Consider the following 21,240-nt stretch of genomic DNA (forward strand, 5'->3'; position numbering starts at 1 on the left):
TGAACAGAGAAACCTTTAGGCTGAGCTTAGTGTATTTAAAGAGGCAGCTTTAAGCTAAATTTGATTTAACACCATTAAGAATGACAGAGCCTCCATTTATAAGAGAAAGTCCTGGAATGAAATGAAAAATTATTCATAGTCAATTAGTTATACTTGAAATAACTTTTGCATTCCTCTTAGGTCCCTGATTTAGGGGGTCATTCATTCACTCATTCATTCAGTCCATGTTTCTGAGCACCTGCTGTGGCCAGACACAGAGAAGCCCTTGGGAGTACAGCCGTGAACTAGGAAGGCAAGGACCCTGCTGTTAGGCAGAGAACTTCAGGTAGAGCTAAGTGCCAAGAAGAAAAGAAAAGAAGGCAGGATTAGAGAAAGTGGAGATTCCAGCCTAGATGGTGACCAGGAAGGACATCTTCCTCAAGGAGGCGACATTTGAGCAGGTATTCAAATACCAAGAGGCCACCAGCAGCAGCCATGTGGACATCTGGGCAGAGCCTCTAGTCAGAGGGAAGAAGAGGTGGACCCACACAGGCCGGCGTGAGCAGAAGGCGGGTCAGTGTGGCCAGAGCAGCGGAGTGACAGGCAGAGGGCAGCAGACTGGGGTGGGAGGGGCAGGGGCCACCTCAGGGACTGCATTTTATCCAAGTGCAGCGGAAGCAAGTGGGGTGTGTGATCAGGCAGTTCAGCGCTAGGATTTGTGATTTACAGAGGGTCAGCCGGCCGGCTGGCTGGTGAGGACTCGGTGGGATCGGGCGGGGCCGCATGTGGACCGCCGGGCTCTGCGGCAGCGCTTCCCAAAATGGCGGCTTGGAGGGACGCGCGCAGACGCTGAGGCAGCGGACGCGATGTCAAGGATGACAAGGAGAGAAACTGAGGCTGCGTCCTGGGTGTGAGAGAGTTCACTGCATTAAGAACAACCAAGCTGGAAGTTTGTCCAGCTCAGAGTCAAACAATGTCTCCATCTCAGGGTTAGGAGGGACGCCGGCGCCGGCCCCTGGCAGTGTCGGGACTCCCGCCGCGAGCCCGCCCGCCTGGAGGCCCCCGTGTGGAGCGACCCCAGCGGTGATTGTTGGAAAAGCCTGTTTTGGGTTTCCTCGCGCTTTCCTAAAACCTCCACTCACAGATCTCGTCTGTCTTCTGCGGCCCTACCATTTTATTCCGTCAGCAGAATGTCTGCACGCGGGGGCACAGCGGTGGATAAAATAGACAGTGCCCCTGACCTCACAGGGCTTACATTCTACTTGGGGAGACAACGAAAACACTAAATATGTGGTTAGCCATGTGGGGTCAAGTGCTCTGGAGGAGACTCTTGCAGGGTGAGGGTGCCGGCAGGGCAGGGGAGGCCTGGCTGATGCGGAGCCCAGGCCGCGGATCTGGAGAAGGAAGTCTCCACAGCAGAAGCTGGAGGTGGCACGGGCCCCTTTTGTTCTATCTGTGCCTCGTTTGCAGAAGTAGATGTGCGCTTGGGAAGTTCTGTGTGCTAATCAAATATTTGTAAATCAAATCATATTTTAAATGCATCAAGGGAACTTCCATTTAAAGTGACCCTGGAGTAAATGAGTCTGCAAAGTAAATAAAATGTTCTGATGTGAATAATTTATCTACCTTGTAAGTATAGATTTTCACATAACCACTGCTTTATTGTGTCTTTCTAAATTTTAATTATTTATTTCTGAAGTGGGGCAGTTACAGCCCGGTGCTGAGAGCCAGGGCCTTGGAGTTACAGAGCTGTGGGGTTTGGAAACCCAGATCTACCTCCCAGTGACCTGGGACAAGTTATTTAACTCCTCTGAGCCTCTCTTGTTGCTTTTGTACAATGAAGATAATGAGGCAGCCACGTGCCACGTGACGCCATGTCGGTCAATGACAGACTATAGACAGTAGTGGTCCCCTAAGCTCACAATGGAGCTGAAAAAGTCCCGGTCCCTCAGTGATATCATACTCACAGTGCAACATGTTACTCATGTGTTTGTGGCGATACTCCCACTGTGCCGCCATGGCCTAAAATCTAGTACATGTAATTATATACGGCACATGATACTTGATAGTAAATGACTTTGTCACTGGCTAATGTATTTATTATACTATACTTTGTATCACTACTTTAGAGTGTTTTCCTTTTCCTTGTTTAACAAATTCATTGTAAAACAGCCTCAGGCAGGTCTGTCAGGAGGTATCCAGCAGAAGGCATTGCTGTCTAGGAGATGACAGCTCCACGTGTGTTACTGTCCCTGGAACCCTGCAGTGGGACAGGATGTCCTAGAACCCTGCAGTGGGACAGGATGTGGAGGTGGAAGGGCAGTGATATTGACGATCCTGTCTCCGTGCAGGCCTAGGCTGATGTGTTTGCATTTCACTTTTTAGCAAAAAAGTTTAAAAAGTAAAAAATAAAAATAAAAGTTGTAAAAACAGGAAAAAGCTATAGAATGAGGATATATAGAAATATTTTTACGTAGCTGTACAATGTGTTTGTGTTTTAGGCCAAGTGTCTTTAAAATAATCAAAAAGGTTTTAAAAATTAAAACATTTATAAAGTTTAAAAGTTGCAGTGAGCTAACTTCCTGAAGAGAATGTTTTAATAAATGTAGTGTGGCCTACGTGTGCTGTATTTATAAAGTGTGCAGGAGCGTACAGCAGTGTGCTGGCCTTCACACCCACTCACACTCACTCATCCAGAGCAGCTTCCGGCCCTGCAGGCTCCATTCACCTCGAGGGCGCTATACAGCATCATTTTTTATTTTTTATGCCATATTCTTAATATACCTCTTCTATGTTTGGATATGTTTTAGGGGGTTTGTTTTGTTGAGACAGAGTCTCACTCTGTCACTATGCTGGAGTGCGGTGGTGCGATCTCGGCTCACTGCAACCTCCGCCTTCTGGGTTCATGCAATTCTCCTGCCTCAGCCTCTCGAGTAGCTGTGATTACAGGCATGTGCCACTACACCTGGCCTATTTTTGTATTTTTAGTAGAGATGGGGTTTCACCATGTTGGCCAGGCTGGTCTCGAACTCCTGACCTCAAGTGATCCTCCTGCCTCAGCCTTCCTTTAAAGTGCTGGAATTACAGGCATGGGCCACTGCACCCAGCCTAGATATGTTTAGATACACCAATACTCACCATCGTATTACAGTTGTCTATAGTATTCAGTGCAGTAACATCCTATGCAGGCTTGCAGCAACGGGCTACAAGTGTGTAGTAAGCTATCAGATGTAGGTGTGTGTAGGTACACTCTGTGATGCTCAAACTGTGATGAAATTGCCTAACAATGCATTTCTCAGAATATAGCCCCATTGTTAAGTGACGCAAGACTGTTACATCACATTACAAAGCTGTTGTGAGGTAACCACTGTAAACCCTAGTACAGTCCCTGGCATACAATGAGCGTGACATGGTGTGGTGTGGTATGACGTGGCATGGTGTAGTGTGTGGTATGACATGGTGTGTTATAGTATGATGTGGTATGATGTGGCGTGGCGTAGTTTGGTGTGGTATGATGTGGCATGGTATAGTATGGTGTAGTATGACATCGTGTAGTGTGATGTGGTATGGCATGGTATAGTATATGGCATGGTAGGGTGTGGTATGGCATGGTGTGTATGGTGTGAGGTGGTGTGGTATGGTATGAGGTAGTGTGACACGGTGTGGTGGTGTATGGCATGGCATGTGTGGTATGTATGGTATGGTATAGAATGGTATAGTATACTGCGGTGTGATACAGCATCATCTACCATAGGGCACTTGGGCAAGACAGCTTTCTATAAACTTATATTTAAAAAACAGACACCAGGGTCATATACTTGGGAACCTGCACACAGGTACCTAAACGGTCACACAGACACAGTTGGAGAAGGGTGATGGGCAGAGACCACAGAACCATTAATATGTTGCCTGTGCTGTTTGTGTGCTGCAGAAACATGGGCTGAGGCTTCATCTTCGAAACCCCCACTCCTTCACCCCCATGCTGGAAGAGGGTGCAGGCGGCAAGGTGCCCAGGTCCCTTCTGCTGGGCACAGACATGGCAGAAAACCAGAAGCAGATCGCCCAGTTCTCCCGGAAAGATGCCCAGGTAGGGAAGGCAACCAGTAACTGAGCTCCTCCTCCCTCAGCAGCCTGGAGAGGGGTCTGGTTGGATTGTGCTAGAACAATTGTCCAAAGGCCATGGGCACTGGGCCAGGCCACCCCACATTCCTGAGAACTCCGGTCAGTGCCAGCTCTTGATCTCAGGTACTGTGAAGAGAAGCAGGTGGAGGATGCCAATTAAGACCAGTAAACTGGGAGGCCCGCACACCTGCACGTGTGAGTATGCGGCCCCTGTCCCAGGGCTGTGCATGCTGAGTTCAAGAGGAAATGCACTGGCATGTTCTCACACTGGTTATGTGCTTCATACCCCTCCTGCTTTCAGACAGAGTTCCAAGTGTCTGTCCACATGAAAGCCGAAAAGGAGGATGAGGGAAGATCAGAGACAATTAAGGCTAAAATGAACTGGATCAGGAACTTAGGACAAGGGAGTTCTAAGTATTCATTCAGTGTGGCATCCCAAGGCTCCATCCTGGCTGCCCAAGGCAACAAAGTGTCCATGATGGAGTGCAGGTATGGTGACAGCAGGAACACATGACAGATGGGGAATGCACTTCTTTTTCCTTGGGATTGCGTTCTAGGAATTTGCTGGGTGGCTTTGTCTAGACGAGCCGCTGAGTTCCAGAAGGGGCCTGCCACGATTGGTTCTGCAGATATGGAAAGATTATTTGAATGGCCATTTTGTATGAAGCCTGGATACAAGCCGAGGTGGAGACATTTTTGTAGGAAGAACCTAGGTTAATAGAACCGTGTACATTGCTCTTGTTGTGTTAATCTAATGTTGGGTAAAACTTAGAGAAATGCAAACACACAGCCTGTATGTCTCTTCAGCCAATAGTTTTCAAACCTGGCTGATGATCAGAATCACCTGAGGAGCTGACCCTTTTATTTTGTTATTTTATTTTCTCTATTTTTGAGACAGGGTCTCACCCTGTCACCCGGGCTGGAGTGCAGCAGTGCGATCTTGGCTCACGGCACCCTCCACCTCCGGGGCCCAAGCAAGCCTCCTGCCTCAACCACCTGAGTAGCTGGGATTACAGGCATGCACCACCATACCCGGCTAAGTTATTTTTAATTTTTTTGTAGAGACAAAGGTCTCACTGTGTTACCCAAGCTGATCTGGAACTCTTGAGCTCAAGCCATCCTCTCACCTCAGCATCCCAAAGTGCTAGGATGACAAGCATGAACCACTGCACCTGGCCCGAGAGGCTTAGCTTTTTAAAAGTGCTTCTCTGGGGGTTCTTTTATGCAACAAGTTAGAGACCACCGCCTGCTTCCTCTCATCCAAATCCTGCCCACCTCAGATGCACTTGAGGGGATTGGGCACAAGGCCAGGTCCCCGGGCCTGCAGGACACTAGCTGTGGCCCTACGCTCTAGCGACCACACACGCAGGAGACAAGGGCCCATTTCCCATCATGGAAAGTGAGGAGCTTGATTTCTGGTTTTGTCTTTTCATGCTGTCATATTAAAGGCCTGCTTAGAGGAAGCTGTTTAACTTCATTTTTACCAAGACATCTCAAATGTATTTTAACATGGGACTTTTCTTTACGTAATACTTATTAAAATGCCATGGGTGTGTCCATGGGTACAGATGGACCAAAATTCAAAGTTCAGGGCTAAGAAGAATCAGGTGGGGCCCCCCGTAGCACAGGCGTCTGTCACTCCTCCTGTGCCTACCAGGGAAAGAGGGGTGGGTGTTGGAAACCAGGCTCCCAAAAGTGGATTCTGACATGGGAGCTTGTGGGGTGAGATTGGCAGGCTTCTGTGACTGCAGGTGATGAGACAGCATGGGAGACCTACAGACTGGAAAAGAATACAGGCAAGGAGGCCTAACTTCTACCAGTAATATATGAAAGGACAGAAAGACAGGCTGGGTGCGGGGGCTCACACCTGGAATCCCAGCACCTTGGGAGGCTGAGGCAGGCAGATCACTTGCAGTCAGAAGTTAGTAACCAGCCTGGCCAACATGGTGAAACTCTGTCTCTACTAAAAATACAAAAATTAGCCGGTGTGGTGGCATATGCCTATAATCCCAGCTACTCAGGAGGCTGAGGCAGGAGAATCACTTGAACCCGGGAGGCAGAGGTTGCAGTGAGCTGAGATCACACCACTGCACTCCAGCCTGGGCGACAGAGCAAGACTCTGTCTCAAAAAAAAGGACAGAAGGAAGAAACTTGTAAGTGATTTCATGGTTTATCGCAGAGACCACACTCTAAGATTCTTGCCAGTTTTCTGTGGGTGACACTTTGTGTTGGCCAGCATTAGCTCCCTGTGGCACTCCTGGTGGCTCTCCTGTTGCCCAGGGTCTCCCTGACCCTCCAGCCCCACCCCATGCACTCTTCCTGGTGTTGATGTTAACCCAGAGACCTGGAACTGGGGGAGCTCAACAGAGCCAAAGCTGAGCCACAGCAGGGAATGAGGCCTGAGGAACTGTGATGCTGTGGGGGATGACAGGCCATGTGGGGGCAACATGGAGGTCAAGGATGTGGATGGTGGAGGCTTGATGCAGAGCTCTGTTCCAGGCCTTTCCCAGATACGAGGAGTTCATGCACTGCTTGGCATTAGCCATTGACCCTCTGCTGGATATGGCCCCCGTGGACATGGCGGCCTTCGAGCGTGGCTCCCTGCTGCAAAGGATCAGGTCACTCTCCACCCTCAAGCCCCTGCTGAAGGCAGGTAAGTCCAAGTGCAGGCACCGGAGCATGATGAGTGACCTTCAAGGACGAAAGTCCATTGTCTTGATGCCTGGACACAAGCCTGGGCCTCCAGTGCAGCCTGCCAGCTGGGTTCGGTTAACATGCTGTGATCAATTAGGGGCGGCCTGGAGCACTTTGTTGAGTGTCTTAGGCTGATGAGCCTTTAAAATAGAGCCTGAGACCAAGGCTTATGCGTGGGTAGTTCATTTGAAAGGGTGACGCCAAGGCATAAAAATAGGAGAAAGAGGGAGAGAAAGAGTCAGTACCAGGGTGTGTGGTCGCACCAGCCAGCACTGTGGGTGACAAGGTGCTGGACCTGTGTGGGCCCTCTGGGAAGCCTTATGAAATGCATTTGAGGAACCTTCTCGGGAGATGGAAAGGAAAGTATCCATTGAGTTCTATCCCCCATTGGTCAAGGCTTGCCTCACAGGGCATTGACTCCCACGCGTCCAGGCTGTGCATCTGTGGATGCCAAATAGGTTCCCGTGAGTGCCCTGCTGTGGTGCCAGAGAAGCCCTAGGGAAGAAATAGAGAGGCTCACTTTTCAAGACTGAAGTGAGATGCTGTGGAGTTGACCGTGTGAAGCTGATCAAAGCCTGCATGGAGCTCAGCCTAAAAGCCATGGCTCGAATAAGATATAGGGACCAAGAGATTTGAAGAGCTGCCCCATACAGAAAGAATGCTAGATTTGGGCTCAGCAAGGGGAAGTTCTGTGATCAATTAGTATTGTTTGCCATGAGTATGAGAATGGAAGGCTCATAAAGTGTGCTATTATTTTCTACGCTCCTTGAGGGTATACACACCAGTTTAGATTCTATATCCTAGAAAAAAAACCAAATCATTTGTTTCCCACACATCTTTGTGGTTCAGCTGATCCCAGCTGGCTCAGCTGATTTGGTCTGGTATCATGCGTGTGTTTGTGTCTGCGGCAGCTCCGTGGAGGCAGCTCTGCTCCAAACCTCCCATCCTCCTTGTATAAGGACATGCTGATCACATGCTTGATATTTTCCAAGAATAATGCTAACTGCTTAAATGCACTAAGTGCCTATGAACTTGCAAATGCTTTACTTAGCTTACTTAATTCTCACCATAGTCCTTAGGGTATAAAATAGGATTCCCATTTTACAGGTAAAGAAGCAGGTTCAGGGATGTTAAAAATGTGCCCAGGCCCTGCAGCCAGTGAGAGGTGTGGCCAGGACTCAAGCTAGATCTGTCCCTGCATTGGCTATGCTATGCCACCTCCTGGCAGGAAGTCTCAGCCTCCTCCCTTCTTTTAAACCCCTGCCCCGGGCCAGGTCGAAGGGTTTCCCTGTTACCTGTTTCCACTTCTGTTTTGTGAATCATTTCTTGTAGGCCGCATCCTGGGAGCCCAGCTTCCCCGGTATTACGAGGTCCTCACAGCTCCCATTACCAAGGTGAGCAGTTTCCCAGCCTCAGACCAGACCAGGCAGTGAGGGGACCCCCCTCCCATCAGGGACCCTAAGCCCTTCTTTCTGCTTTGTGCTGTCCAGGTGCTGGATCAGTGGTTTGAGTCCGAGCCTCTAAAAGCCACTCTAGCCACAGATGCTGTGATTGGAGCCATGACAAGTCCCCGAACTCCAGGGAGTGGGTGAGTGAGGGGGGTGAGGCGGGACATGGGAGTGGAGCATGTCCCCCAACAGGAGTGAGGACAGCAGTAGCAGTGGCAGCAACAACCGCTGCCACTTACGGAGCTCACCCAGTGAGCCAGGAACCAAGCCGAGGATATCACACACAATTCATTTAACCCTCAGAGCAACATCTGAGAACTGCGGTTCAGAGAGGGGAGTGTCTTGCCCAGAGCCACTCAGCTAGTAAGTGGCAAGGCTGATTTCCAGCTCGAGGTGTCTGACTCCCCAGAATCTTCCTTCTTAGTCACGGTGCCCTACTGCTTCACTAAGAAAAGGCTCTCTCCCGCCTCCCGCTTGATATCTCAACGTTCATATCTTCTTTTCTCTCCTCTTCCCTTCCCTATTCCACCTCTCCACTACCACAAAGGCCCGTTCTCACTTCTCTCCCACCATTCCCTTCCCTAGGCTCTGGGACACACTCACACAGACACCTCAGGAGGGACAGGAAGCTGCCTTTCTCTTTGTGAGTGAGGGTTTATGCTGACAGCCCAGTCCGAAAGGTGGCAGTCAGACACAGCGAAGCCTGCAGTGTGGTATGACTTAATGAGCCCCGCAGGAGCAGGAATGGAGAGGTGTGTGTGTGTGTGTGTGCGTGTGTGTTGGGATGGAGGATGATGCCACCAAGGGTTGGACTGTTTCCAGTGCACCAGAAGATGCAGCTAGAAGCTAGAAGCTGTCAACGTGGTTTTTCTCTCAAGGGATGAGCACAGCCTTGGAAGTGGTTTTTCAACACATATTAAGTCAGCCCCAAGTTCCCCCAGGGCCCTGTGGGAGGGGGCTTGGCAGCAGTTGCTACACGTTGGCCAAGCTCTGATCAGCCAGCCTATCCGGATCTTCCAGCTGGGGCCTCCTGTCCTTTTCTTTTCGGATCTCTGGGAGGCTGACCCACTGCTCAGTTTGTGAAATGTGCCTTTAAGTAATTTGTTCCTTCATTAATTATTCCTACAAATATGGATGAGTGCTTGCCTGTACTAGGTGCTGGGGACACGGTAGTGAGCGGAGCAGACGTCCTGGTGGGTGAGAGACGGAGAGTGAGTGATGATAATGAAGTGGCGTGAGTGTGATGCTAGCAAGAGCAGCCAGGTCGCAGCCTGGTCTAGGATCAGGGAAGCCTCCACGTGGAAGAGGTGTTTGATCTGAGATGCAAATGGCAAGGAGGAGTTAGTGAAACAGACGGTGAGGGAGGAAAGGGCTTCAGGCTAACAGAACAGCAGGGGCAAATGCTGGGGTTGAGGGAACATGTGATGCATCCAGGGAATCGAGAGGTTCTGTTAGTTAGGAGGGTGGGGTACAGAGATGGGGACAGGATGAGGGATGAGGCTGGAGCACGTGCTAGGAGGCTGACCATTACCCTAAGAGCAGCACCAAGCCGGGAGGCTTGGAACGGAGATAAGTGAGTGGCAGGAGAATTGCTGGAGATGGGGACCTTGAAAGCCCTCTGGAGGCTGAGTTGTTGGTGCTTTGTGGATGAAGATGGGGAAGGGTGGTAGAGGTTAAGGCTGACACCTGGGTTTCTGTTGGAAACAGAATCTTTCGTTGGAAGGTGCATTCACTGGGATGGGAAAGATTGAAGGGGAAGCAGCTGGAGAATAGGGAAAAGGTGATGGGTTTAAGATGCCTGCCAAGAAAGCATCCAAATGGAGATATCTGTGGGTAGCTGGACGCGGGCTGGAGCTCAGGAGAATGCTGGAGCTGCAGGTTTGGGCATAGCTGCCTTATTTTTGGTAATAAAGCTATGCACATAGACTCATTTGCTGGGGAAAGGGTGTAGAGAAGGCAAAGGGCTCTTACAAGAACTTGAGTTCATTAAAGGCTGCTGGGAAAAGGCTAGATGTTGGCAGGGAGGGGCTGAAAGTCAAGATGGAAAGGAATAGCTGCACCTAGAACTCTGGGGAGATTAGATGCCACCCCCAGGCTCTGAGTTGGATGGTCTGTCCTCAGGTATGTGCTGCTGCATCATGTGATGGGGGGCCTGGAGGGGACACCGGGGGCCTGGGGCTACGTCCAGGGGGGCATGGGTGCCCTCTCTGATGCCATCGCAAGGTCAGCCACCACACATGGAGCAAGTATCTTCACTGAAAAGGTGAATGGCCCCTCTACCTCACCCCAACTGTTGGCAAGGATCCCAGGACAGAACAGAGTCTCAGATTTGGAAGGCCACTTGTTTTACCTATGAACAGAGGGGTGGTGGGCGGGTGGGCAAGCAGGGAGGTTGAAGAATTTGAAGAATCAAGAGACTAAGGTCACGCTGCCTGCTAGTGGCTAACCACTCCCCTTAAATTCCCTGATCACGGAACCACCTGTGGGCTGAGGCTTCATGGAGAAGCTGCAGAACTTGGTGGGGCGGTTTTGGGATGAAGAAGCTGTGAATGCCTAGGAGCAGCACAGACCATGGAAATCCCACAAGATCTAACCTGAATTTCCCTTCCTGGGGGTTTCCGGGGCCTCTTTCTGGTGAGCTGTAGACAGTGACGAAGGTGCAGGTGAACAGCGAAGGCTGCGTGCAAGGAGTTGTGCTGGAAGATGGCACAGAGGTGAGAAGCAAAGCGGTGCTGTCCAGCACATCACCACAGATCACCTTCCTGAAGCTGACACCACAGGTGAGGCTGCCGGGGGAGGGAGGGGGGAGTTTAGATGTCTGCCTGAACAGGGGTTGGAAACCGTGGGGATTGAGGGAGCCAGGATTGCATCAGGATGTGAGACGCAAAAGTGAAGTCTCTGCATTTGGGAAGCAGGAGGTAAGGGCAGGTAGCAAACAGGGAAGAAGCCTCACAGGTGAGGAGAAAGGGCCAGAGATGTGAAGTGAGCAGGGTCCTGGGCACTGGCCGAGCCAGAGCTGGAACCCAGGTCTAACCTTCAATCGGGAGTTATTTCCACAACTTTCCTATGTTCCTGATTTCTCACCTCTCAGCAGCTCTAATTCCATCACCTGGGTCAACAATCTATTGTAATATCCATGATTATTAATTAATCATAACAAAAAGCCACAAAACTTTTGGGCATACAACAAGAAATACTGGCACCCAGAACTGGAGACTTCAGTTGATCTTGGTGGATTTCAGCTGCTCAAGGCTTGCCTGTGCATCTGCAGTCAGCTGTGGGTCAGCTTGCTGACTCTGCTGATCTTGGCAGGACACCTTCCTGTGCCTGGGAGCTGGCCGGTGGTGGCTGGTCCAGGACAGTTTCTGCCGGGATGACGGGGACTTGGCTCTGCTCCGTGTGTCTGTCCTCCCCCAGCACAGTGTTCAGGCACGTTCTCAGAGTCTGGCAGAGGGCAAAAGCAGGCAAGCTCAATCATGCATGAAAGCATCACATGGTTTGATCTCTTTGCCAAAGCAAGTCTCATGACCAAGTCCAGAGTCAGAAGTGGGTGTGCAAACAGGGAGGGGTGAGATCTGGGGGCAGTTTTTGCAATTGACTTTCCCTGTGCCCAAATATATGATAACATGTACATGAGCAAGAAGCTCCCAGCCATTCTTGGGGGGATTCTTAGGGGTAAAGCACCACTTTTTCTGCGTGATTCCATTAATAAAATTCAACAAACATGAGCAAAAAGAAACTTGTTAAGGCAATTCTAAGATCATTGAGGCTTCCAAGAGCTTACAGACCAGTAGTGAAAAGAGGCCTGCAGACGACTGATCCCTTTGCAAGCAGGGAGAGATGTGGACTATTTCACAGTCAGAATTGCTGGCCAAGCACAGAGGAGGAAGTGGTTAGAGCTGAGTAGGAGGACATGTAGAAAGGCTTCACAGAGGAGGTGGTTTTGGCTGAGCTTTGAAAGATGAAGAGGATTTCCAGAGGCAGCAATGGAGGGATCTGCCTGAGCAAAGAAAGAAGGCAGCTTCCCTGAGGCCCTGGACACCTGAGACCTTTCACAGCAACTTCTCCTTCCAGGAGTGGCTTCCTGAGGAGTTCGTGGAGAGAATCTCTCAGCTGGACACCCGGTCTCCTGTCACCAAGATCAACGGTAAGAGGCACACCGCATGGCAGCACTGCCTCCTTTGACCCATCTGAGCGACAGACTAGGCTGGGGGCAGCTGAGCTCCATCATCATCTCCTTTCCCTGACCTCCAGCCCGTGTCCCCCTGCACCCTGCTCAGAAGGTGAAACACCTGTTCTTGCTTTCCTACTCCCCTCCCCCACTGGGGGTAGCAGGGTGCTGGCTGTAGAGGGAGGACCTTGCGGAGCTGAGACCTGACCCTCCTCTTTGGTCCCTCAGTGGCCGTAGACAGGCTGCCCAGCTTCCTGGCGGCCCCCAATGCTCCCGGAGGCCAGCCACTGCCCCATCACCAGTGCTCCATCCACCTGAACTGTGAAGACACCCTCCTCCTGCATCAGGCCTTTGAAGATGCCATGGACGGGCTGCCTTCCCACAGGTAGGGGCCCAGGGCTTTGTGTCCCCTGTTGTTCTCTGACATGGGCCTGGGAGGTGGGGCTGTTCATGCCACACACAGCAGGGATCAGGCCTGGTATTCAGCCTTCACCATGACCTGGGATCTGCCAAAAACCCATACTTAAGTTCTAAGGACAGGAAGCGCATCCCAGGTGAAAAACCTGAGGACCCGGGCAGGTAAGAGGTGAGGAGCGGCACAGGTTATTGGAAGGGGCAGAGGGGCAGAGCGCTGCCCAGGAAAGTGCTGGGGCTGGGGAAGAACAGAAAGTGTTTTCTGGGAGAGCAAAGGAGGTTCTGTGATTCAGAGCCCGCAGAGTGCATGCACTCACCGAGTGCCCTGCTCCATAGCCTTTCTTTTCCTGATAAGCTGCCTCCTAAAAGCATTTCCCACCTCTCACTGCAGCTGTATTTCCATCCTTCTGGAACAGGCAGGGGCGCTATAGGAGCAGGCGCCTTTCCATCCTGTCCACTGTCCAGCACACCCTGTTGAAAACCTGCTCTGTGCCGGGCTCCGTACCTAGGCATGGGCTGGGGGGAGTAGCGGGGCGGGGGCATGAACTGACACAAAGTGTATTATCATAAGACAGGTACACAGATATTTATAGCGTGTGGTAAAGAAGATGTGCACCTGGAGAAGAGAAGGGCATAAGGCCAAGTTCATTCATCCATTTATACATATTTTGGGGTCTCTACTCTATGCCAGTCTTGGTTCAGGGACTGGGCACAGATCAGCAAGCAAAGCCAACAAGGCCTCAGGTCACTGACTTTCTACTGGTGAGAGGAAGACAATCAACAAATGAGCACTAATGATGAGCACTGCGGAGGAAAACAGGCAAGGAGGGGAGGAAAGCCTTTTCTAATAACGCAGTGCTGGAGCAGAGGCCGGAAGGAAGTGAGAATATGGGTCTTGTGGGTATTTGGGGAAGAATGAGACAGAGGGAAGGTGAGATGCAAAGGCCTGGGGCAGGCATGTGCTGCTGTGCAGGAGGCACAGGGGTGAGGCCAGAGTGGCTGGAGAGAAGGCACCTGGGAGCGAAGGGTCTGAGGTCATGCTGGGTCTTGTCAACTGCCCTGGCTCTTACTCCAGGAAGGTGTGTGCAGAGCCCGCCTTGTACTTTATAAAGACCAACCTGGACGCTGTGTGGAGAAAAGGCTTTAGGGCATCTGTTGCAATGGGTTACTGTTGCAGAATCCAAGGGAGAGAGGACAGTGGCTTGGACAAGGGCAGACGCAGTGGACATGATGAGAAGTGACGGAAGACTGGGTGTATTTTGAAGGTGAAGCCAACAGGACTTGCTGTTGGACAGGGAGTAGGATGTGGGTGGAAAAAAGGGAGCAACTGGGAAATGATGCCTCCATTTACTGAAAAGAGGAAGAGGCGGTGGGGGCGGAGCAGATTTTAGAGGATAATCAGGCATTGGGGTTTAAACACGGTGGGCATGCTGTTTGAGATCCCTGGTGGACATCTGAGTTCAGGGAGAACATTGCGACTGAGGGACATGGGGAGAAGGGGCATTTCCCATGGCCTCAAAGGAGGCTCGTATTTGGAAATGAGCGGGGATAATGTGCTCCAGGTAGAAAAGGTATGGCAGGCAAAGGTGGTGGCTGGGAAGCAGGTCACAGGTCTGCTGGGGCTCGGGGCAGCCCTAGCAGCTCTGTTTTCCATTGGCCTGCTCTGGAAAAGGCAGGCTACTAAAGCCTGGCTGAGATCGGGCTGCCTGGCACCTGCTATCTGAGGCCTGGCCCCTTTCCACCCTCACACTGTCTGTGTGGACCTTGGAGACATTTGAGTTTGGGAGCCCTGGTTAGGGCACAGCGTGTGTGATGAAGGAAGGCAGGACGGGCCATGCATTCGGGGGTCTGGGGCTAGGGGAGGTCCTCACAGGTGATCTGGACCACGCTAGTGGCCACTAAGCCCGTGCAGGTAGATACCCACCATGGCTGTATAGTGACAATCGCCCAGGATTGCTGTCATCTCGGCGCCTCCACTGCATCCCAAGTCATCTCAGAGGCCCTTCCCTCGGCACTGCTGCTCTTTAGACCCGCCGTCTCGCCTTCCCAATTGCACAGGCCTATGATTGAGCTCTGCATCCCTTCCTCGCTGGACCCCACTCTGGCTCCCGCTGGCTGCCACGTAGTCTCCCTCTTCACTCAGTACACGCCCTACACGCTGGCTGGAGGCAAGGCCTGGGACGAGCAGGAGAGAAACGCTTATGCAGACAGAGGTAAAGAGAGCGGCTTGTTCTGCCTCCAGAGCCACAGCCGGGCATGTGACCCAACTGGGCCCGCTCCTCCTCACCACCCCATCAGGATAGACAGCTGCAGGTGCTGTCCCAAAGGGAGGAAATACTCAAGGGAACCTCAAGTCAACATAATGAATGACTGCTGAGCTCAGGCAAGAAGACAGTTCCTGCCCTCCAGTTGCTTGCACTCTAGCAGGGTATGGGGGAGACTAATTAAGAAACCTGCCATTACAGCACAGCTTGCTGTATGAAACAAAGGAAAAGCATGAGCCAGAGAGACAAGGAAGGCTTTCAAAGGAAGGGACGGTCATGACTAGGAGCTGCCCAGACAAAGGGCATTCTAAGCAAGAGAAGCAGCTTGAGCAGGCCGGGTGTGGTGACTCACGCCTGTAATCCCAGCACTTCAGGAGGGTGAGGCAGGTGGATCACCTGAGGTCAGGAGTTCAAGATCAGCCTGACCAACATGGTGAAACCCGTAGCTACTAAAAACACAAAAAAAATTAGCCAGGTGCCATGGCGGCACATTCGTGTAGTCCCAGCTACTCAGGAGGCTGAGGCAGGAGACTCATTTGAACCCAGGAGGCGGAGGTTGCAGTGAGCTGAGATTGTCCCACTGTACTCTAGCCTGGGCAACAGAGCAAAGACTCTATCTAGAAAGAAAAAAAAGAAAGAAAGAAAGAGAGAGACAGAAAGAAGGAAGGAAGGAGGGAGGGAGGGAGGGAAGGAGAAAGAAAGAGCAAACTTGAGCAAAGTGATGAGGTGGAAAAAGCTTTGCATATGCAAGAGGAGACAAAGGATTGGGGTAGGGAAGCAGGGAAAATTGGAGACTGGACTGGCCTACCTATCCATCTTTGGGATGAATTATTTATTTGCTTGTAGACTGATTTTTGTTTTTTACCTATTGAGGTATAATTTGCGTGTGATAAAATCAACCCATTTCAGTGTGTAATTTAATGACTGTTAGTAAATTTACCAAGTTGTACACCCATAGCACCCCCTCTTCTTCCGAATCCCATCTCATTTCTCTGTTTGTTGGCACCCCAGTGTTTGATTGCATCGAGGCCTATGCGCCCGGCTTCAAGGACTCTGTGGTTGGCAGAGACATCCTCACACCCCCAGATTTGGAGAGAATCTTTGGGCTTCCTGGAGGGGTACGTATAAGCCTGGGGAGGTCTCGCCACAGTTTTCTCTGCACCCCCACTTCCTGGCTGTGTCCTCTCTCTTCATCTTGTCCCTCCATACTCAGCTTGCATCTGGAAGGAGGACAGTGGCAGGGACCCCGGCTGAGAGAGGACAGAGAAGTGGTCAAATCGAGGGAATGGGGGGTCCCTGGTGGGGACTCAGAACCCAGGCAGGACAGTCCCACTGGGAAGGTCACCGGGATTGTCGCCCTCTGCCTTGACAGCCATGCTGGCTCTGCCACCTGACTTTCTTTAGAGAGACCACCCTCTTCTTAAGGAAGCAACACATCCTCAGACTTTTCAATTTATCGAAAACTAGAGATGGGAGACAGGGAGACCAGTTAGGAGGCCAGGCTCAACCGCCTCATTGCAGCTACTGAGCACTTGAAAGGTCAGAGAGCAGCCTAGGTGACATAGTGAGACCCATCTCTACAAAAATGAAAAACCAAAAAATCGCCAAGTGTGGTGGTACATACTGTGGTCCCAGCTACTCAGGAAGCTGAAGCAGGAGCATCGCTTGAGCCCACGAGTTCGAGGCTGCAGGGAGTTGTGATGCGCCATTGCTTTTCAGCCTGGGCAACGGAATGAGACCCTGTCTCTAAACGGAAAATCTTAAAAACAAAAAAAAGCAAAAGAAAGATCTGAGGCCAAAGTGAAACGTGCTGCAAGTGTAGAATGCACACAGTATAGAAAAAAATGTAAAATAGCTCATCAATGATTTATATATTGATTACATGTTGAAATTATAATATTTTGGATACATTAAGCTAAATAAAATATATTATTGACATTAATTTCACCAGCTTGCCCTTCCTCCCTCCTTCCCTCCCTCCCTTCCTTCCTTTCTTCTGGAGACAGGGTCTGGTTCTGTCACCCAGGCTGGAGTGCAGTAGTGCCCTGCAGCTTTGACCTCCGGGCCTCAAACCATCCATCCTCCCACGTCAGTCTCCTAAGTAGCTGGGACCACAGGCATGCACCACCACGCCTGGCTAATTTTTTTTTTTTTTTTGGTAGAGGTGGCGTCTCCCAGTGTTGCCTAGGCTAGTCTCAAACTCTGGGGCTCAAGTGATCCTCCCACCTTGGCCTCCCAAAGTGCTGGGATTACAGGCATGGGCCACCACAGCCGGCTCTGCTTTTAGTTTTTAAATGTAGCTACTAATAAATCAAAAACTACATATGTAGCTCCTGTTACATTTTCACTGGACAGTACTGGTCCAGGTATAGAGGAAAGAAGCCCAGGCAGCGGGAAGGAAGGGAAGGGCTGGGTACAGCAGGCATGGGGTGGGCAGACTTAAGAAGCCTCGGTGACAGTGTGCACGTGGGAGTCAGGGTGGAGGGATGTGAAGGGTGGACCCAGAGGCCGGAGGGGAGGGAGGTGGTGTCATGCACTGACGCTGGAGGTGGGAGGAGCAGACTCAAGGGAAGAGGATGGCTTCAGTTTGGGGCAAGGTGAGGAGGGCAGTGGGGGGACACTCCTATGGCGATGTCCAACAGACATTGGGCTTTTGCCAGACCTGCCCCATGAGTCCGACCTTCGCCTGTGCCACGCTGCTGCCGTTCTCAGCCTGGGGCTGGTCTCACCCAAGCAAGGGGGCCAGAACCATGTTTGGGCTCCATTGCCCCTTGTGTGCCATTCACAGTGGTCCTGTTGGATCTTGGAGGCTGGAATCCAGGCTCAGGTGGCTGCCTTGGCAAGAGCAGGGAGTTCCCGCAGAGATGCAGGCCGGCAGCCACATAAGCCAGACGCTTGTGTTTTTCCAACAGAGCGCAAGGGAGGATGCAGAGTGGATCACAAAACCCTCTTTTCTTTCCCATTCAAGTTCCTGCTCCTTACCCTGCTTTCTTCCTCAAAAAACCTTTGGAAAACATCATGCTCAGCCCCAGGGCATGTGCCCATGCCATCTCATCTTCCCTTTCTGCATTTTAAGAACTCAAGAAAATATCTTGGAAAGAGAAATTTTGCTGGAGAACAAGGAAGGCAAAGAAGCCTCTCCAGGGCAGTAAAGGCTGCACTGCTCCTGTGTTAATGACGTGGCCCTGTCTCTGCAGAACATATTCCACTGTGCCATGACCCTGGACCAGCTCTACTTTGCCCGCCCTGTGCCCCTGCACTCCGGCTACCGCTGCCCTCTCCAGGGCCTGTATCTCTGTGGAAGTGGGGCTCACCCTGGTAAGTGACTTGGAGTCCCACTTACCCTATGAGGACTGGGAGGGCTCATTGGAGGTCAGAGACTTGGAAAAGGAGGAAGACCATAAACAATGAAGGCAGCAGAAAGGGAGGGGATCAGGGAACTCCCGCCATAAGAAGCTGCCCCGTGTTCGGAATTCTCCATGCACAGGTGAGCCCCCAGCCACTGCCTCCACCAGGATGACCGCAGCTCGCAGTTGAGCTCGCACCTCCCCTTCAGGAGGCCTGAGGATGCGTCCTGGTGGAGGCATCTCACCACATTGTAAAGTGGGGTTGTGAGAGACCCTATGTCCCTAAACTCCCCATCCGAATATATATTTGGATAGGGTTTCACTCTGTCGCCCAGGCTGGAGTGCAGTGGTGTGATCACAGCTCACTGCAACCTCAACCTCCTGGGTTCAAGTGATCCTCCTTCCTCAGCCTCTGGAGTAGCTGGGACTACTCCAGAGTAGTGTGTGCTACCATGCCCGGCTAATTTTTTATTCTTTTGTAGAGATGGGTTTTGTTACGTTGCCCAGGCTGGTCTTGAACTCCTGAGCTGAAGTGGTCCTCCCACCTCAGCTTCCCAAAGTGCTGGGATTAGAGGCCCCAGACATATTTTAGACCAGGAAGGATGGATCAAGTTAACTTCTTCAACTTTACAATTCTTTCTTGTGCCCATTCCAAGCCTCTCAGAGCTGGTGGGACTGTCATTCACTGTGCACACATTCTCTGAGCTGTGTGGACTTGGTCCCCCTGGAGGGAATCTGTGCTTCCACATCCTCCCCCTCTCCCCAGCCCCTTATTCTGAAATTTTAACTTTACTTACTGAGCGTCTGCCCGTCCAGCACGTACACCATCAGCCATTGAGACTGTGGGCTGTGGACCTGGCCCTTCCCCAGACCTTTGGTGCAGGAAGCCGGAAGGGGGTCAGGGTCTATTGAACGGCTGTCCTAGCTGGTCCCAGTGCCCCTGCCCCACACCCCCACACCCTTTTAACCAGCCCCACTCTGCTTTGTTGCTGGATCTCTGTAAGCCCTGCCCCCACCCCTATCCATGTGGGTTTTTGAGTGGAGCTTTGGTTCATAGGAGATTCCCTTCCAGGAGGAGGCGTGATGGGAGCCGCTGGGCGAAATGCAGCGCATGTGGTCTTTGGGGACCTCAAGAGCTTGTGACCCCGAACCAACTCTCATGCAGAAAGAAGAAAGCTTGACCCCTGAATTCTAGGTGCCCCATTGGATCAGCCTCCCAGGAAACTCAGCTTCGGGGTTAGTACTGGAGGCCACCAAGTCCTCAATGCTCAAGCAATTATTTTAGAAAAAACGTACAAGTTACATTTAGTGAAAGGTAACCTTATGCCCATGCCTCCGTACATGGACTGGTTTTGTTTTATTAAAACTAATATTTCATACAGATTATTTGCCTGTATTTTTTCTCTGTGTTAGTTGGTGGGATAGACTTGTCTGGGGTACCCATAATTCTTACACTAGCTAAGAAACAGTCCATTTGAAGGCCAGGCATGGTGGCTCACGCCTGTCATCCCAGTCCTTTGGGAAGTTGAGGGAGGCAGATCACTTTGAGGTCAGAAACCTCATCTCAACTAAAAATACAAAAATTAGCCAGGTGTGGTGGCAGACGCCTATAATTCCAGCTACTTGGGAGGCTGAGGCAAGAGAATCACTTGAACCCAGGAGGTGAAGTTTGCAGTGAGCAGAGATTGTGCCATTGCACTCCAGCGTGGTTGATAGAGACTCCATCTCAAAAAACCAAACAAACAAAAAACAACAACAAAAACCAGTCCATCTGACCAGTGGAAGAGTCTGATCCAAGCATCTCCTTGTCCTTGGCTGGGCCCCCACTACCAGCAATTAGAGGACTGCCCAGGTGGGGCCCAGTCAATTGCTGTCACATTCCTGGCAAACTATAAGAATGGACCCAATTTCCCCATGATCCAGAGTCACCCACAGGGGTCATGGGCCTGACTGATGCTTGGCATCTGAAGCCATCGAATCCTCCAGTCAGGCAAAAAGCAAAGTGGATTCCACTAAGGCCGTCTGGGAGCCCGCTATTCCTGATTCCAGAGCATTTAGCCTTCTGCTTCCTATGAGCTAAGTCTGTTGCATCCCCAACACCTTTCGATATAAACCTCTATAATTCCAAAGTAAGTTGAACTGTCACTATTGTCCAGCAAAATCCATCCAAAGTTCCCCTGGTAATGCAGCCCTCCCAGCCAGCTTCTCCAGTTCCAGCAGCCAAGGCCACAGTCCAAGCTGTCCTGTCTGCAGAGGAGGCAGGACCTTCCCTGAGAAAGCTTCCCTTCCTCCATTTCCTGGGCAAATACAGATTCAAATAGATCCACCTCAGTACTTAATGTTGGTGAAATCAGATTTCTCAGCTGTAAGAGAGTTGTTTTAAAGCTCACATCAAACAATAGATCATGTCTCTGTCCAGTATCTGGCATATGGTAAGCATTCAATACAAGGTGGAGCTGCTGCTGCAGCTTTTGTTGGTGAAGACGTTATTGTCATTTTTGTATTCTGCAGAAGGTGGTCTTTTCTATATATTTATTTTAACCTGGCACTCAGAATTGAAACCAGCCCCCTAGAAGCACTGTGACCAGGACAGCACAGAACAATGTTTGGGTCCCCAGGCTTTTTCCAAATTAGCCAAGCCCCCTCATTCAGAATTGGTACGACCAACTTCTTGAGCCTGTTGAAAATGTGTTTTTGGTCAATATTGCCAGTTTTCTGGAAGGTAAGAAGGAAGGCAGGGAGAGAGGGAGGAAGAATGAGAGAGAAAAAGAAAGGGAGAGAGGGAGGAAGGAAGAAAGAGA

At 51.0% G+C, this 21,240-nt stretch overlaps 1 protein-coding gene across 1 annotated transcript in view; it reads left to right on the forward strand.

Moving 5' to 3' along the window:
• PYROXD2 (pyridine nucleotide-disulphide oxidoreductase domain 2) overlaps window positions 1–19,825 on the forward strand; it is a 31,442-nt gene extending 11,617 nt beyond the window's left edge. Inside the window, exons 4-15 of the mRNA XM_037729329.1 lie at window positions 3,899–4,066; window positions 6,601–6,754; window positions 8,128–8,189; window positions 8,286–8,383; window positions 10,365–10,506; window positions 10,889–11,023; window positions 12,318–12,390; window positions 12,643–12,799; window positions 14,887–15,041; window positions 16,104–16,210; window positions 18,290–18,410; window positions 19,512–19,825. Of these exons, the coding sequence (XP_037585257.1) occupies window positions 3,899–4,066; window positions 6,601–6,754; window positions 8,128–8,189; window positions 8,286–8,383; window positions 10,365–10,506; window positions 10,889–11,023; window positions 12,318–12,390; window positions 12,643–12,799; window positions 14,887–15,041; window positions 16,104–16,210; window positions 18,290–18,410; window positions 19,512–19,582 (1,443 nt within the window). The 3' untranslated portion in view covers window positions 19,583–19,825. The remainder of the gene's footprint in view (window positions 1–3,898; window positions 4,067–6,600; window positions 6,755–8,127; window positions 8,190–8,285; window positions 8,384–10,364; window positions 10,507–10,888; window positions 11,024–12,317; window positions 12,391–12,642; window positions 12,800–14,886; window positions 15,042–16,103; window positions 16,211–18,289; window positions 18,411–19,511) is intronic.
• Window positions 19,826–21,240: the final 1,415 nt, after the last annotated feature.

The sequence above is a fragment of the Cebus imitator genome, unplaced genomic scaffold (assembly GCF_001604975.1).
Source record: "Cebus imitator isolate Cc_AM_T3 unplaced genomic scaffold, Cebus_imitator-1.0 Scaffold299, whole genome shotgun sequence".
NCBI classification, from domain to species: Eukaryota; Metazoa; Chordata; class Mammalia; order Primates; family Cebidae; genus Cebus; species Cebus imitator.